Source organism: Sminthopsis crassicaudata, chromosome 6, assembly GCF_048593235.1.
Source record: "Sminthopsis crassicaudata isolate SCR6 chromosome 6, ASM4859323v1, whole genome shotgun sequence".
In the NCBI taxonomy this organism is placed as follows: Eukaryota; Metazoa; Chordata; class Mammalia; order Dasyuromorphia; family Dasyuridae; genus Sminthopsis; species Sminthopsis crassicaudata.
This window is the reverse complement of record NC_133622.1, coordinates 241,700,128-241,719,457: the sequence shown is the minus strand read 5'-3', so window position 1 is coordinate 241,719,457 and position 19,330 is coordinate 241,700,128. Positions and strand designations below refer to the sequence as shown.

Below are 19,330 nucleotides of genomic sequence, written 5' to 3'. Positions count from 1 at the left end.
GGCATTGTGCATCAGCAAAGCAAGCAAAGAACTACATTCGAAGGGCACAACCATACAGAGAAATGTTCTTCTTAAAAGATAAGAAGTTCACTAGCATTTTGGGAGCTATGGCTGTGGAATAGCTGAGGTCTAGAAAGGAGAGATTACTGAGAAAATAATACATGGGAGTTTGAAGTTAGAATCAATATTGACCAAGGCTATTAAACCAATGTTTCCCACCAAAGTCAAAACAAAGATGACCAAAAATAAAAGGAACAGAGTGATTCAGAGAGGTAAGTAATCAGTGAAACCAGTAAAAATAAACTCAATTGGTGGAGTGTAATTTCTTTCAGACATCTTTGTTGGGAAGAACTTCATAAATGAATTAAACAGTAGGTAGGGTATTCAGCTGAGTTATGTATTATTGGATAAATCCAGAATGCATTCTATCTTACTTCTGTAAAAATGAATAGAGAGCTAAGAATGTCTTTCCTGCCTCATCAAAAAAACATCCTCTATTCAAGTCTTATATTTAAGGGAAAGTCTTAAATGATGTGAAAGAATGGTGTCAAGGAGCAAAAAAAAAAAAAAAAAAACCAGCAAAGATTTTAGGTAATCACAAAATGTTATTTCTAATTAAATAATAATGACCACATATATTTATATGGACTTTTAAAATTCCTTATAAACTTAAAATTTATTTTCTCCTTTATACTCAAAAATTTTACAAGGATAGTACTTTAGATATACCCATTTTGAAAGATAAAGATATTGAGGCCAGATGATTCAGCTGATTTATCAATTGCCAGAAGATAATTTTGAATTAGATGTGACATTTAAACTCAGTTGTTTCTGACAAACACAGTTTTCTATTCATCTTGTCTTATCATACCTTTCAAACTATGATAATAATAGACAATACTTTGGATAGACCCATTTTGAAAGATAAGGAAACTGAGGCCAGATAATTCAAGAGGTTTCTCCATTGCTATGAAGATAATTTTGAGAAAGATGTGGCATTTGAACCCAGGTGTTTCTGACAAACACAGCTTTCTATTCACCTTGTTTTAGTGTACCCTCCAAACAATGAAAATAATAAGAGTTTAAGGAAAAAAATATAAATTAATAACAATATATTACATTTATAGTAAATGTCTCCTGAGGAATTCCATTGCTTCCTGAAAACAATAAAAATAAGAACAAGACATCTAGATGGCATATAGAGTACTGCATAAAATGCCAGGAAAACCTGGATTCCAATGAACCCACAGACACTTATTAACTGTTTGGTCCCAGCCAATTTATTTACTCTTTCTATGCCTCAGTTTCCTTATCTGTAAAATGTGCATGATAATAGTATATACCTCCAATGGTTGTTATGAAAATGAAATTATTTTTAAAGCATTTGGAAAATATTAAAGCCATATTTTAATTCTACCTATTAATAAGAAGGAACTGGAAATGGTAATCATCTATGGTGTTTAAGAAAGCAGGACTAAGAAAATCCATAAGGAAGTTTTCTTTCTTAAAATAAAAAAAATCTGGAATCCATATCAGTGCAAAGTAATTAGAATTTGTTTACTTTTATAAAGTACATTGAAGACAATATAGTAGAAAACACATTGTTCTGGAGTCACAGAACTGAATTTGAATCACTATTCTCACCTTTACTGACTTTGTGACATTAGACAAGCAATAGACTAATGCAGAATGGAAAATTAGATGTGTGATTTCATTGACACAGGAAACTCATGAGGAAGCTCCTTGCCCCTTTGCTGGCTTATATTTTCTGATGTAGGGAGTTTCCTAGAGAGAGTATAGATAGCTTTCCAGTGCTATGTAGTCAGTTTATGACAGAAAGAACATTTGAAACCAGGATTTCCTAGGCACAAGGCTGGTTTTTTATTCATTTTGATACCCTTCTTCATAGGCATTTAGGTGAATGAAGTCACATATTTAGAATCATCAGAGATGTTAAGGATCTTCCAAGACTGATCATGGCTTTAGGGATAAGGTATTGTACTTAGACTCAAGTAACATCTTGATTCAAATACTATCTCAAACACTTACCAGATGTTTGATTCTCCATAAAGTTGCTTAATTTCAGTTTGTCTTTGTTTCTTCCTCTGTAAAGTGAACATAATAGTACTTACTTTAAAGGGTCATTATTATAAGACACTTGTTTTCTTATGATGAGATAATGTTTGTAAAGTGCTTTGTTCTCTAAAACAGGATATAAATGAAATAGTTTTATTGTGTCTTCTACCTCATTAATAGAATATAAGTTCCACCTGGAAAGCTATTCTTAAATTTATCTCTTCCATAAATTTCCATATGTATTTATCAAGTTGGGATTGCATTACCAAATAATTTATTGAATACTAATTCACTGAGACCTGAATTTTAGTGGATTTTAATGGATTTTAATGGATGTGACTTTCTTCAACATGAGATGATTCAGACCAGTTCCAATGGTCCTGTGATGAAGAGAGCTATCTATACCCAGAGAGATGACTATGGGAACTGAGTGTGATATGAAGATGATATGATGGTATACTTAGAGAACCCCAAAGACTCGGCTAAAAAGCTATTAGAAATAATTCAGAGTTTTAGCAAAGTTGCAGGATACAAAATAAATCCACATAAATCCTCAGCATTTTTATACATTATCAACACAATCCAAGAGCAAGAGATACAAAGAGAAATTCCATTCAAAATATCTGTCAATAGTATAAAATATTTGGGAGTATATCTACCAAAGGGAAGTCAGGAATTATATGAGCAAAATTATGAAACACTTGACACAAAAATAAAGTCAGATTAAATAATTGGAAAGACATTCAGTGCTCTTGGAGAGGCCGAGCTAATATAAATAAGAGGACAATATTCCCTAAACTAATCTATTTATTCAGCGCTATACAAATCAGACTCTCAAGAAACTATTTTCATGACCTAGAAAAAAATAACAACAAAATTCATATGGAAGAACAAAAGGTCAAAAATTTCATTGGAAGTAATGAAAAAAAAAATCAAATGAAGGTGGCCTAGCTGTACCTGTTCTAGAAATATATTATAAAGCAGCAGTCACCAAAACCATTTGGTATTGGCTAAAAAATAGGCTAGTTGATCAGTGGAATAGGTTAGGTTCACAGGGCAAGATAGTGAATAAAAATAGCAATCTAGTGTTTGACAAACCCAAAGATCCAAACTTTTGAGATAAGAAGTCATTATTTGACAAAAACTGCTAGGAAAACTGGAAATTAATATGGCAGAAACTAGGCATGGACCCACATTTAACACCATATACTAAGAAAAGATCAAAATAGGTCCAAGATTTAGGCATAAATAACTAGATCATAAATAAATTAGAAGAACATAGGATAGTTTACCTCTCAGATTTGTGGAGGAGGAAGGAATTTGTGACCAAAGGAGAACTAGAGATCATTATTGATCACAAAACTGAAAATTTTGATTACATCAAATTAAAAAGCTTTTGTATGAACAAAACTAATGCAATCAACATTAGAAGGGAAGTAACAAATTGGGAAAACATTTTTACAGTTAAAGGTTCCAATAAAGGCCTCATCTCCAAAATATACAAAGAATTGGCTCTAATTTATAAGGAATCAAGCCATTCTCCAATTGATAAATGGTCAAAGGATATGAACAGACAATTTTCAGATGATGAAATTGAAAGTATTTCCACTCATATGAAAGAGGGTTCCAAATCACTATTGATCAGAGAAATGCAAATTAAGACAACTCTGAGATACCACTACACACCTGTCAGATTGGCTAAGATGACAGGAACAAATAATGATGAATGTTGGAGGGGATGTGGAAAAACTGGGACACTGATGCATTGTTGGTGGAGTTGTGAAAGAATCCAACCATTCTGGAGAGAAATCTGGAATTATGCCCAAAAAGTTTTCAAACTGTGCATAGCCTTTGAACCAGCATTGCTACTACTGGGCTTATAGTCCAAGGAAATACTAAAGAAGGGAAAAGGACCTGCATGTGCCAAAATGTTTGTGGCAGCCCTTTTGTAGTGGCTAGAAACTGGAAAATGAACTGATGCTCATCAATTGGAGAATGGTTGGGTAAATTTTGGTATATGAATGTTATGTAATATTATTGTTTTGTAAAAAATGACCAACAGGATGAATAGAGAGAGTCTTGGAGAGGCTTATATCAACTAATGCTGAGTGAAACGAGCAGAATTAGATCATTGTACACTTCAACAATGATACTATATGAGGATGTATTCTGATGGAAGTGGATATCTTCAACATAGAGAAGAGCTAATCCAATTCCAATTGATCAATGATGGACAGAATCAGTTACACCCAGAAAAGGAACACTGGGAAATGAGTGTAAGTTGTTAGCATTTTTTGTTTTTCTCCCCAGATTATTTTTACCTTCTGAATCCAATTCTTCCTTTGCAACAAAAAGAAGAAAATTCAATTCTGCACATACATATTGTACCTAGGATATACTATAACATATTTAATATGTATGGGAATGCCTTCCATCTGGGGAGGGGGTGGAGGGAAGGAGGGGAAAAATTTGGAACAGAAGGGAGTACAAGGGATAATGTTGTAAAAAACTTACCTATGCTTATGTACTGTCAAAAAATGTTATAATTATAAAATTAATTTTAAAATAAAAATTAAAAAAATAATTCATATAGATAGATATATAGACATATATCTATATCTATAACTATATATGAGTAACAATGTCTTTCTCAGATAAAGCAGAAAAAAAACACAAGTAAAAGGGAAAAAGAAGGAAGTTACATCTTGCTAAAAGGTATCATAAACAAGGAAGAAAAAAAACAACAACAATAGTAGTACATTATTTAGCCACAAAGAGTGAAATCCTGAGTAAATTAGAAGACCAAAGAAGAATCTCCTTTTTTACATCTATGAAGAAGAAAATAATTGTCTGACAATTCATTGAATGATCACTTTTAGAAAATTTTGATTACATCAAAGTAAAAAGCTTTTGTATAAACAAAACTAATGCAAGCAACATTAGAAGGGAAGTAACAAATTGGAAAAAAATTTTTATAGGTAAAGGTCCTGAGAAAGGCCTCATCTCCAAAATATACAGAGAATTGACTTTAATTTATAAGAAATCAAACCATTCTCCAACTGATAAATGATCAAAGGATATGAACAAGCAATTTTCAGATGATGAAATTGAAACTATTTCCACTCAAAATTATTCTTCACTTCTTTGGGTATGATATTTTAGCCAACAAGCCCAATTCATTTGGTATGCCATTTATAGTGTTCCAATATCTGAGGTCTTTTACTGTAGAAGCTGGTAGGTCTTGTGTAATTCCAATTGTAATTATACCATATTTAAATTGTATTTTTTTCCTATTTGCTTGCAATATTTTTCTCTTAGTGAAAGGGTTTCTGAACGTAACTATGATATACCCATAGAGACTACAGACTAGATATTTTTATTAGAAAATTGATTATTCTGTTTGTGGAAGCCCTCTTTGTAGTGGCTAGAAAGTGGAAACTGAATGGATGCCCATCAATTGGAGAATGACTGAATAAATTGTGGTATATGAATATTATGGAATATTATTGTTCTGTAAGAAATGATCAGCACAATGATTTCAGAGAGGTCTGGAGAAACTTACATGAACTGATGCTGAGTGAAATCATTATATACTTCGACAACAATGTTATATGATGATCAATTCTGATGGACGTGGCCCTCTTCAACAATGAGATGAACCAAATCATTTCCAGTAGAGCACTAATGACTTGAACCAGCTATACTCAGTGAAAGAACTCTGGGAGATGACTGTGAACCACAACATAGAATTCCCAATTCCTTTATTTTTGTCCACCTGCATTTTTGATTTCCTTCACAGGTTAATTGTACACTATTTTAAAGTCTGATTGTTTTTGTTCAGCAAAATAACTGTTTGGACATGTATACATATATTGTATTTAACTTATATTTTAACATATTTGATATGTATTGGTCAACCTGCCATCTGAGGGAAGGGGTTGGGGGAAGAAGGGGAAAAGATGGAATGAAAGATTGTGCAATTGTCAATGCTGAAAAATTACCCATGCATATGTATTGTAAATAAAAATCTATAATTAAAAAAAAAAAAGAAAAAAATGAGTATTCATTGCTTTGACAATTTGCTGAAGACAGTGTGGAATAGCTCTAGGATGACCAGTTAATCTTGGTGTTGTGTCAAGATACTCTAGAGAGTATGACTGTTTCTCTGTCTTGCTCTGATTCTCTGTCATTCTGTCTCTTTCTGTCAACTCTCTGTCTCTTTCAATCTCACTCTGTCTGTCCATGTCTTTGTCTTTATTTTTTTTTTAATGTCTTTCTGTATCTCTCTCATTCTTTGCCTCTCTTTCTCTGTCTCTCTTTGTCTCTTTTATTTTCCCTAAGAGCATCTCTACATGGTTTTGACTCCATGGAACAACATGCTTCCAAAACTCAGGAGTATTTTGTGCACACCCCACTTTGCCAGCCCAATTTTACGTTATTTTTATATTTTGTTCATTTATTAGATTTTAACATTTTTGACTGAATGTAAATCAGCACATGCTATGTTCACTTCTTTTTTTTTTTTCTTCTTTTTTCTTTTTTTTAATTTCTCCCATGGTATTTTCCTGTTGCCATGATTTTCCTCTTCCAACATGATTCATAATGCAATTTGTATTAAGAAAAAAAAAAAAAAAGGTTTTAACCTAGTTGAGGTTTTTTCTAATAAGGTAATTCACTTTTTTTTTTCATTCATTCATTTTGTTTGAGTGTTTTTGTTATTGTTTTTTTATTCTCACAAATGTATTAGCTTTCATTTGCTCAACTCTACTTAAGAAATTATTTTCTTCAGTGAAATTGTGTATACCTCCTAACTATTTGGTCAATCCTACTTTTTATTTCAACTCTACTTTTTAATTCAGCAATTTTTTTTTCTCTTTTGGCCATTTCTGTTTTTAAGGTATTTTTCTCCTCATTTGGTTTTTGTGACACTTTTATCATTTGGTATATACTTATATTTAAGGGTTTTTTTCAGTATTTCTTCGTTCTTGTATCTTCTTTATCAAGATTTTGCCTTGTTTTCCTTTCTTTTCTTGTGTTATTCATTTTCCTTCTTCATTTTTCCTTTTTATTACTTGACTTTCAAAATCATTTTTGAGCTCATCAATGGCCAGATGGATTCATTTCTTTTAATTTTTGGACGCTTTGAATATAGAAACTTGGACTCATATTCTGAGTGTGTGTTTTGATTTTCCTTATCATAACAGGAACTTTTTATTATCAGAATTATTTTCTGTGGTTTGCTCATCTCCCCACCCTATTACTTGGCTAGGATTCTGCTTCTGGGGTGGAAGGTTAACTGTTCAGAGCTTCAGAATTTGGGAAGCATTTTTCAGAGATATTCAAAGAACCTTTACATTTTCAGTTGTTCTAAGGAGATAAAATCTAAGGAAACATGTTTATTTCTGTCCTTTCCTGTGTTCTGTTCTATGAGTGAACACAGAGATTCTTTTCTCCTGGTAAAGTGTGCAGACAGACCCCGATTAGCTCTGGCTAGTAATTCTAATTTGCTAGTGTACCTCCTTGCCTTGAGACAGGCACCCATGTTGTGACACAAATGCAAGTGTGAGCAAAGCAACAACTTCCTGTCTCATTGCTAGCAAAGAGATCACTGTAATCTTCTGATGATTTATTCAGCCACCTTACATATGTGGATTGAGAGTTCTAGGAGCAGTAGCTGCTACTACCACTAATAAAGTGGTTCTCAAGGCCATTTCCTGTTTTGCTTTGGCTGGGGTTGCACTGGTGTGGCTTCTTCTGTATTGTGTTCCACTCTTGCCTTGGGGCACTCTCTCCTCCCAACATTATAAATTGTCTAGGGCTGCAAATTTCTTTCATTGTTTTTTGTGGGTTCTGCCACTCTAGAATTTGTCTAGAGGCATTATTTAGGGGTCTTTGAAGATCATTGGGGAACATCTCAGGGAAGTTTCTGCATTAGTTTACAAGTTAGCCTCCATCTGATATCCCTCAATTTTTCAATATATAAAATAATGTTAACATGCATTATTTTAACTGAATTTACTATCATAACTTAATGTCTGAACTGCAGACATAATATACAATGCATATTTTTATTGTAGAGATTAAGAGACTGAGATTCTAACCATGTCAACTTAACTAATCATGTTAACTTAAATTTCAACAATAATTTTCAGAGTGAGAATTTGTTATTCAGAGTGAGCATCTTTATTGTCATTGCTATTGGTTCAGTACTTTACTACACTAATTATCACAGAAGAAATTCAATATAACATAACTAATTACTTATACAGTAAAGAAGACTAACCTCCCTTCTAAAAATTATTTTGTCATCTTTAAGTAGAAATTATTCCTACCTTTCTTAGCCTTAGGGGATAGATTTTCTCTTAAGCAACTTATATTTTATTGAAAAGGAAAGCATTGTTACTCAAATTCCTATAAGTTTAAAATATTTAAATTTTATTAAATTATTTTCTTACTCCTCCACCAGGAAAAGCATACAGAAATATTCAACATTTGGGTAGGCAAACATTTAGCAACCAATCTTCCTTGGAAAATGGAGGACCATTAGACCTTATGATCTGCCCAACCAATATTTGAAAATACTCTTGGCCTTACCATTTGTCCAATGGAGGATAGAGTAAACCATTCTCCACATTTTACCATAAAATTTGCTAATATCATCTAAATATCACCTAGGCATCCTCCCTACTATTATGAACTTAGGAATTTGAGGTTTTAGCATTATAATTTCTCTTCTTTCTCTTTTTTCTCTTTAAAATCTATATCACTCTCTCTCTGTCTCTCTGTCTCTCTGTCATTATATCTTTGTCTCTGTGTGATTCTTTATTAATGTCCCTGTGTTGTTTCCCCTCTCTCTCTCTGTCTCTCTCTCTCTCTCTCTCTCTCTCTCTCTCTCTCTCTCTCTCTCTCTCTCTCTCTCTCTTTTCTCTTTCTTTCTTTGTGTTTGACTCTATCTCTGTCTCAATCATTGTCTCAGTGTGTCTCTCCATCTCTGTTTCTCTGCATTTTATCTCTGTCTCTATTCATCTCTCTCTCTCTCTCTCTCTCAAACACATACACACATACACACACACACACACACACACACACACACACACACAAATACACACACACGCACACACACACAGCTAAAAACAGCTCTTTTTAGTTTCACAGCATGGAATATTAAGCTACTATCACTAGGAGACCTTGGTGTTCACCTCACTTTCCCAACCAAACTTCAACTTCTTTTCATGTTTTCTTCCTTTATTAGATTTTAATGTTCTTGATGCTGTCATCAGTGGGACAGTGACTGTCCCCAGCACTTGGCACCATTCTTCACATAATAGTAGATTTTTAAAAAGTTACTTGAGCTGTAATTCAATTGAGCAATTCAAGTGATATTGCTCATGCAGACATACATACAAAGTTAAAATAGTTAAACAGGCAAATTTTCAGCAAAAGAAGTAAATTTGAGTTCTTTAGGATAATAGGACAACATATACTCAAGTTGTATTTTATGTTTCCATAGAAAGTAGTCACCTTGTGAGAGATAACCCAGACGAGGACTAGTGAAATAAACTAGACACCAAAGAAAGCATTGAATAGCTGAGAGAGGTAAGGAGTTTGGTAGTGAACACATTGGTCTTCAGACCAGGTGTTCACTAGGGAGTTAACAAGTCAGGGAATTAAGCCAGGGCATTATGTGAGTAGGTATAATAAAGGCTTTTAAGTTTACACGTGGCTGTTCTTGAGCGTGCTATTGGTTATTAAACTACTATTCAAGAAATCGTGGGCCAGAGACCTTTGAAGGCCTCAGAGGAGGTGAGCCAGGTAGAGTTGACACTGCAAAGGTCAGTCAAAGGTACTCTGTTGGGCCAAGGACAGACTGGTAATAGTAACTACTAGGAGGACATGTTACAAATGGCTACTTTGTTTTAAGTATATCATAAATGACTATGAAAAGAAGAAATCTATTTCTTACCTCCAGTGTGACAAATGGAAAGGAAAACTATTTTGTTTTTAGATTGGACCATTTGATTAGTGAATCACATCATTTTGGAAGGAGTTTTCTCATTGCAACAATCACATCCTTATTCCTCAGGCTATATATAATGGGGTTTAATACTGGAGTCACTATAGTATAGAAAAGAGCGAAGACCTTGTTTGATTTAGCTGAATGACTGGATTTGGATCGAACATAATTAATAGTAACAGACCCATAGAATAAACATACAACCATAAGATGAGAGGAACAAGTAGAAAAGGCTTTGGATTTCCCTGAAGTTGATGGTAGCTTTAGAATAGTAGCTATGATTGTGAAATAGGATATGAGTATCAACAGAAAGGGGATCATGGCAAAAAAGAAAGTGTTAACAAATAAAGAGACCTCTTTCTGATATGTTTCCCCACAGGCAACCTCCAGCAGTATTGAACAGTCACAGAAAATATGATTGAGTATTTTAGGACCACAAAAGTTCAGAGAGAAAATATAATATGTGACACCTATCTGAACTGGTATCCCAGTGATCCAGGAGACAATCACCAGTTGGACACATACCTTGTGATTCATGATGAGAGGATAGTAAAGAGGCTTACAGATGGCTACATATCTGTCATAAGCCATCACACTCAGAAGTAAGCACTCTGCAACTCCTAGAATATAAAAGAAGCAAGATTGTACAGCACAAGACAGGAATGGGATGTTTCCCTTCTGAGTCCAAATATCTTTTAGCATTCTAGGGAGAGTGATTGAACTGTAACAGATTTCCAAGAAGGAAAAATTTCCAAGGAAAAAGTACATGGGAGTTTGAAGAGTAGGGTTCATCTTAATTATTACAATGAGCAGACCATTTCCTATGAGTATATTTATATAGATGATTAAAAAAATTCCAAATAGTAGATTTCGGAGTTGGGGAAGCTCAGAAAATCCCAGAAGAATGAATTCCACCACAAATGTCACATTGCTTCTTTCCATTTTGTCACTTTCTTCTGGCTGTGGAAATATTGAATTCAGAATGAGCAAATAACTTTTTTTCTCTAGGCCTCAGTTACAAAGTTAGAAATATTTAAAGGGGGGATGGACAGAGGGTATTGTTTAAATGTCCTCTTATATCACTCTTAACCTTTACAGTTTATATGGAGTTTTCCTATGAAGTATATTATTTAATGTTCTATCCTATAGAGATCATTGCTAAGTATGAACATATGAACATTAGAAGGTCAAAGTCAACAAATGAAGTTAAGTATGAACTATGTGTGATGGGGTATATTAATGTTCTAACACTATCTTTCTAGAATATAAAGTGAAAATATGGAATTTAGATACTGGGACACTGATGCATTGCTGGTGGAACTTGAGCAGATCCAATCATTTTGGAACTATGCTCAAAAACCTATCAAACTCTGCCTACCCTTTGATCCAGCAGTGTTTCTAGTGGAAATATATTCCAAAGAGATCTTAAAAGAGGGAAAAGCACCCACATGTGCAAAAATGTTTAGGGCAGCCCTTTTTGTAGTGGCTAGAAACTGGAAACTGAGTAGATGTCCCTCAATTGGAGAATAACTGAATAAGTTGTGGTATATAGATGCTATGGAATACTATTGTTCTGAAAGAAATGACCAGCAGGATGATTTCAAAGAGGCCTGGAGAGACTTATGGGAACTGATGCATAGTGAAATCAGCAAAACTATATCATTATATCACTATATATAGCAACAACAAGATTATATGATTATCGATTCTGATGAACATGGCTCTCTTCAACATTGAGATGATTCAAACCAGTTCCACTTGTGCAATGATAAAGAGAACCATCTACACCCAGAGAGAGTACCATGGGAACAGAGGGAGGAACACAACATAGCATTCTCACTCTCTCTGTTGTTATTTGCTTGAATTTTTTTTTAAGTTTTTCTTTTTCTTCCTTCTTGGTCTTATTTTTCTTGTGCAACCAGATAACTGTAAAAATATGTATACCAATATGGGATCTAACATTTATTTCAACACATTTAACATGTATTAGAGTACCTGCCAGATAGGGGAGGGGTTAGTGGGATGAAGGGGAAAATTTGCAACAAAAGGTTATGCAAGGGTCAATGATGGAAAAATTACCCATGCATATTCTCTGTAAATAAAAAAAAAAAAATTAATTAAAAAAAAAGGGAAAAGGAGAAGGAAGGAAGGAAGATTGGGAGAAAAATCTGGAATATATAGTGAGAAGGTGAATGATGGAAACAATCTGTCCATGTTTTTGGAAAAATAGAATACCCTCAAAAAACATTAACATTTAAAAAAAATAAAGTTTTTTGGACAACAAGAGTCTTTTCTTAGATATCTCAATTTATCTTAAAGATAATACATGAATAACAAACGTGAATCACTATTGTGTTATGAGTCCAGGTATACTTAGTACTCCTAAATATTTGTTCATTGAATAATGTGTAAAATAGCATCTTTAGAGATTCTATCATCCATGGTAATAGATGCATAATTTTAAATAAGTTTTTCTCATTTCAAATTTTAGTTTGAACTTTTTGTCTATTCATTCCCAGTGCAATTTATATTAAACTGAGAATTAAACATCAAGGTGTATGCAGAAATATATTTGTGTATCATTGTAAATGTATGCATATACTTATATTTGTATATACTTGTGTACACACACTCACAGATATATGTTTGTATATATGTGTACATCTGTGAACAAATATGTATATATACATATATTTATATACACATATATATACAGATACACAGAGAAATGTACACACATTATGTTGAATTACATGTTGAATTTTATCTTTAGCTAAGATAAGAATCTGGTAAATGTATTCCATGTAAGAAATAAGTCAAATTATGGAATAGTAGCTTTAGGTTTTTGAAAGTACCTATAGGTGCAGAAGATTAGTATTTTGTATACCATAATGACAAAAAAAAAGTTATAATGCCTTTAAATTTAGTAAAGTTCTATTCTCAACCTTAAACATGCTATCTCTCTAACCATCTTAGTTCTTCCATTGTGGTAACTTGGGAACACATTCAATCTGTACTCAGAAAATTCATATTAAAGTTTCTCTTTTAGTGCCCATTACTTGCTGACTTCAACAAGCAATTAATTTTATTGTGCCTTATCTTCCTCAACTACTTTATGAAAGGATTAGAGTAGTTCTGCCATCTTTTTGAGATCAGTGTTTACAATTCTGTGACTAGACAACATTCAGTATCATTTAACCTTTTAATATCACTCATTTTCAATTTCTATCTCTGAACATTAGAAAATATGAAACAAAATTTAGTTTTACATTATAAGGCAAATATGATTGGGTTTCACTTAGAGTACTGACTTGAAGCTAAAGTAAATAAGTAAAATATATTGTTATAATAATGCTTCTGCAATTTTCATCCATAAAACGTAAAATCAATGTGTGCTTATACTTCCCTTTTGTTGGGAAGATTATTTGAAATGGAGAATCCAAAAAAATAAATAAATAAAATAAAATTGTTCAATCTCAATTCAAGACATCCTTGTGAGAATCATTATTCATTCATTATCATTTTGTATGGAATTATTTGACATTTCCTTTTCCAAACTTTTTATAACTTAGGGAATCATGACAAAAATGATTAAGTGACTTTTTCAAGGTCACAGACACAATTAAACTCAGGAACAGGCCTGTCATTGTACTACATATCTCCCCAAATATTCATTTATTTCTAAATTGTTACAAACACACATTTTATTGTTTCCTATCTTCATTTATTAGGCTATACAACATTGATTAGTAAGCCATAACTACATAAGGAAAATGTTTGCACAATATCTTTAAGTGATTACCTGGCACCAATTCTCTGTCTTCCCACTTACAGAGAAATATAGGTTTAATTCATCAAAGTTAAAGGAACATATGTTACAATTATAATTTAGACTAAATTCTCACTAATCTATACTTAGAGAAAAGCTACTCCATTCTAGCTATGTGACCTCATGGAAAAGGCAAAAACAAAACAAAACAAATAAAAGAAATAAACATACAAATAAAGACCAAAGATTAGCATAAAGATTTGGGTCACAATAATAGTGACCTCCCTTAAATACATCAAACCACTAAGCATTCCTCCTTGAGTATATACCTTACTTTCCAATTGTCTTCACTAAAACCATCTCTTCTCCAGAAGACTAGAAAGAGTGGGAGAGTGGCAGATTTTTTTGTTTTTTTTTTTGTTCTATTCTATTTTTTTTTTTTTTACATTGATGTAATTTATATACTCTAACTCTGGTTGTTGGTCCCTCTCTAACTTAATCTCCCCCCCCCCCCACACACACACACACACAGACACAATCATATCACAGTATCTTACAACAAATCAGAGCTATGTAAAACGAAACATGCCTATGGTATGAAGAAAATACACAACTCATTCATCACATAATGGCATATGGCAAGAGAAGACATGCATGTTTTAATGTCAGACAGTATAGTAATTAGTGTTCTGTACTCTTGCAAAAAAACAAAAACAAAAACAAAAACAAAAACAAAAAACAAATGCGGTCTCTGAAGTAACCGATTTTCTTCCTAGGAATAGGATTTAAAATTACAACCAAGAACAAGGAAATAATATCTTCCTTGTCCTTAAGATATTTTATGGTCCTCCATTAAGCTTTTAGTTTGCCAGAATTTTCAGGTTTAGCTTCAGAATTACAATTGATTATGTGGGTATATAATTAACATATAAGATCACACTAAATTTAATGGTGAATAAAATAAGGAAGTCTATTGTAAATTCATAACTAGAAAACTCAGTGTGTAGATAATATTTTCGATATTTGCTTTTTGTCAAGTATATTACACATTATTTCACATTCAATGAAGAAAACACACTGAGGTGTGGACAATTAAGACCTACTTTTTACAAGGGTGGTAATCCAATGTCAAAGAGTTTAAGTAACTTGAAAAACTTCACAGAAATATCTAATATCAGGAGAAGGAGATCATCCCAGATACTCCTGTATTCTATACCAATATTCTTTGCCCAATAAGAAACAACTTCAATAACAAAATAAGGGCTAAAAGAAAATACCAAAAAAAGAGATCTTTTAAACTGTATGAAATGAAACATTTCTCATGCAAAAATGTTAATGCAATGACAATTAAGAAACACTAATTTTCAAATAATTCTGAAAAAAAATTGATATTTAAATTAAATTTGAAATTGTGATGAAGAGACAAATCTTAGATCTCTTATTCTTTTATACATAGGAACTCAAGTAATATTTTCAGATATATATATATATAGATAGATATAGATATATGTATATATATATATGAAGTAAGAATAGTAAATAATCACTAATCATTATAAAAATGTTACTAATAAGAAAAAAACAAAAAAAATTGAAATACTTTTCTTTTTCACAAATCATGAATTAGATAAGGTAAAATGTATACACATAATCACTTTTGAACTTCTTAGAATATATAAAAAACATTGTCAGGACATTGTCATCCAAATAGTTAGAGAAACCCTTTGGCATTCTGCAATTATATAGTAAATTATCTATCACAATCATTGATTTAGCAATTTAATTGATGTGACATTAAGGAAACTAGTGACAGAAAGGACCTACAAAGAGAAAATACTATTTTCTGTATGAAAGAATATAAAAAAGACTCTGGATAAAGAGTGTAGATTTGAATCCATCAATGAGTGAACATGTTTTGTCAAATAGATATAATGAAATTCTGTGTAAGAATGAAAATTAATGTAAAGAATTAAAGAAGTAGTGATAAAAAAATTAAATGATACCATGGAAAAACAAATATAACAGCAGCCACAATAACTACAATACTATAAAAGAAAGTAAAACTGAGGAATAAGTGAGTTCAGATTAATTTCAATAACAAATTTGCACATCAAAAAAAAAAAAAGGTGAAATATATGCTTCTTAACATTGTAGGTCAGGAGAACTAAGATTACAGAGATTTGAAAAAGTCATCAATTGCTTGTATATATCCTATATTAGATTGTTTATATTTGAACACAAAATTAAAAATAAAAAAGATTGTCATATAGTTTTACATGAAATGAAAAATTAAAATATTATTTTAAAATAAAAACTAAAACAAAAACAAATTTAAATGTTTTTAAATATAGTTTTAATGTTAAATAGTATATGTATTAATACATCCTCTGTTTTCATTTTTATCCGGGATATGGGAAGAGTATTATATAAGGTAATAACTGAGGAGTAGTAGAAAATAAAAGAAAAAGAGGAAGTATTAATAAAGAAGAAAAAAGACAGAAAAAAGGAACTACAAAAAAAAAAAAAAAAAAAAAGGAGTTTTATGTTATTTAGATAGCCTTGGAGTTCAGGTTTTATTTTATTTTTGTTAGGATTCTTACAAATCCTAACAATTTTATGTCTAGGTACATAAGTCAGAGCTTGATGTGGGGGTGGAAAGAAAGTTCATTTTTTGTGCATTTTTTCCATGAATATGTGAACCCTAAATATTGTTGAGCATTTCAAAGCTTTCAGGAAACTTCTAGATTAATAGGTCTTCAAGTTTCTTCATAATTTGAGAATTTGGAGGTAAGCAAGCAAAATGCTTCACACTTACCTTTATTAGATGAGATTGAACCATATTCAATTGCTTCCTTTAATTCACATGTTAGAAATAATATGAGAAAATAGTAATTATCATGAAGAAAGTGCTGTAATTTTTATGAAATTCTTTACATGTTATCAAATTATCATCACACCAGTTCTCTAATATAGATACCATTTGACCTTTAAGGAGACTGTTTCAGAAACTATCTGAATAACTTGATTAAGTGTCAAATGGAGGTTTGAATACAGGGATCTCATGACTTTTCAATTAATCTATTATTTTGTTCCCTTAAGCATTAGCTTATATTAATGCTTTCCATGTAATTTTAAAAAGGGAACTTGACTCATAAAAATGATAACTTAAGATTAAGTCACCATTCTTTTAAGTAGAAGTCATTCTTGCCCCTCTATTTTGTCTGGGGAAAGTTTTCCCATGGTACTTATCACATTTTTAAAGCCAATGGTCCTCTTGTTTAAAGTCTGGTTTTTAAGCATCTTCTTAATAACACAGTGTTACATAGTGTAAATATCTGGGAATTGGAGCCTAGGGGATATAAGGCAAGCTTAGTAGTATCTAATAATTGAAAAGTCACTATTCTCTTAATTAGTTTTCCATTTATAGAATGATATTTTGAATTCTGTGCATCTTACTTTTTTATGTAAAATAAGGTAGAAAATGTAGGATGTTTTGACCATATTTATTATTCCTCTAAAATTGATACTAACCATTGTTTCCTTTAAATTATTTGAAAATCAACCAGCTCCTTGTGTCTTAGAACATATATACTTTTTTTTTTTTCTTTGCATCTATCTGGGCCAGAACTCTGAATTGAAACAAAGGATTCTTACAAGGTACTAAGTGGAATTGATAGAAACAATAGTTATCTAATTTAGCATGGTTCAGTGTGATTGATCTGACCCTATACGGAAATATTATGGGCCAGAACTTGAAGCAAGGTACTAAGTGGAATTGAAGAGAAAAAAGGTTAAATCTAGTTTAGCATTGATTTATTCCTACAACAAATAATGGTTTCCTAGTGATATAATGACGGTTTGTACTCAGTGTGTAGCATATAAGTTAGAAGCCTCAGCCAGGGAGATTCATGGTAAGCTAATTATAACAACACCTACCTAACAAGATCATTGTGCCTATCAAATAAGATGATATTTGTATAGTTACCAGAACATAGTAGGTGTTAAAAAGTGTTACTTGCCCATGATTCTCCCAAGAAATTCCTTAATTACATATGAATTTATCATTAAATCTGATAGTATCACTAACATGATGCTAAAAGAAAGAGAAAAAAAGAAAACTTTATCTTTTCACATTATTTTATTATTTTGTCAAGGTTAATTTAAGGAATAAATCAGTTGTGTGGATTTTTCCAAGTGATTGACCTCTTTGCAGCATCTTTTACCTCCTTGTTTCTCAAGCTATAAATTAGGGGATTTAACATTTAACATAGGTATTATGAGTGTATAAAATACAGCAGATATTTTCTCTTGCTCCAGGGAATACTGAGAACTTGGCTGAATGTAACTGAAAGTCACAGAACCATAGAATAATGTCACTGCTGTGAAGTGGGATGCACAGGTAGAGAAAGCTTTACGTCTCCCCTCAGCTGATTTGATTCTCAGGATAGCTATGAGGATATGAATGTAGGACACCATGATGATTATGAAAGTAAACATTGCAATCACTCCTGAGAAAACTAAAAGTAGCATCTCATTGATGTGTGCATCAGAACAAGAGAGCTTCAAAAGAGGCGGGATGTCACAGAAGTAATGATTTACCACATTGGGCCCACAGAAATTTAACCTGAGCAAACCAATTGTATGGGTCAATGAATTAATTAAACCCCCTAAGTAAGATGCAAGAACCATCAAAATGCAAACTCTTTGAGTCATAATAACTGTATAAAGCAATGGATTGGCAATGGCCACATAACGGTCATATGCCATCATAGAGAGCAGGATGCCCTCAGTAGTAACATACACAGCAAAAAAGAAACTTTGTAAAACACAACTGGCAAATGAACTTACTTTGTTCTCTACTAGAAAATTCACTAACATTTTGGGAGCAAAGACAGTAGAGTAACAAATGTCACATAAGGAAAGGTTGCTGAGGAAGAAGTACATGAGAGTGTGAAGTTGGGCATTCATCCAAATAATTATAATCATCCCCCAATTTCCTACCAGAGTGACCATATAAATAACAAAGAAAAGCAAGAAGAGAGGGATCTGCAATTCTGGGATGTCAGTCAGTCCAATAAGAAAGAATTCTTTCACAAAACCAGTGTGATTCCATGTTGCCATATCCAATATTTCTGTGTTCATGGCACTTTTGTGTATCTAACAAAATGTCATTCAAGATTAAATCATGTTGCTTTTTTTCTGGGATCTTGCTTCCATAATAGGAGAGATTAATTTATATTATCCTACAAGAGAATAATAATAATTTGTTAATGGCAGAAATGATTATATAATGTCATAGTGCTGCTATTTTTTCATAAGCTTGATTTTAGCCTAAAAGCAAAACAAAGTCATGCTATTCTTCTTGTATATTTAATGTCTATCAAATATTTCAAGACACTTAAAATAATTTGCTATCTATAGTTGATTAAAACTATCAAGAAACTTTTCACTTTAAACTGACTGAAAGCATT

The 19,330-nt window shown here is 32.1% G+C and overlaps 2 protein-coding genes across 2 annotated transcripts; both read right to left on the bottom strand.

The window, feature by feature from the left end:
* Nucleotides 1-10,108: 10,108 nt before the first annotated feature.
* LOC141548005 (olfactory receptor 10AG1-like) lies at nucleotides 10,109-11,074 on the bottom strand. Its single transcript, XM_074276744.1, has one exon. It carries the CDS (start codon nucleotides 11,030-11,032, stop codon nucleotides 10,109-10,111), a length of 924 nt encoding a protein of 307 aa, XP_074132845.1. The 5' UTR covers nucleotides 11,033-11,074.
* A 7,024-nt stretch (nucleotides 11,075-18,098) lies between these two features.
* On the bottom strand, nucleotides 18,099-18,980 carry LOC141547644 (olfactory receptor 5J3-like). Its single transcript, XM_074276069.1, has one exon. It carries the CDS (start codon nucleotides 18,978-18,980, stop codon nucleotides 18,099-18,101), a length of 882 nt encoding a protein of 293 aa, XP_074132170.1.
* Nucleotides 18,981-19,330: the final 350 nt, after the last annotated feature.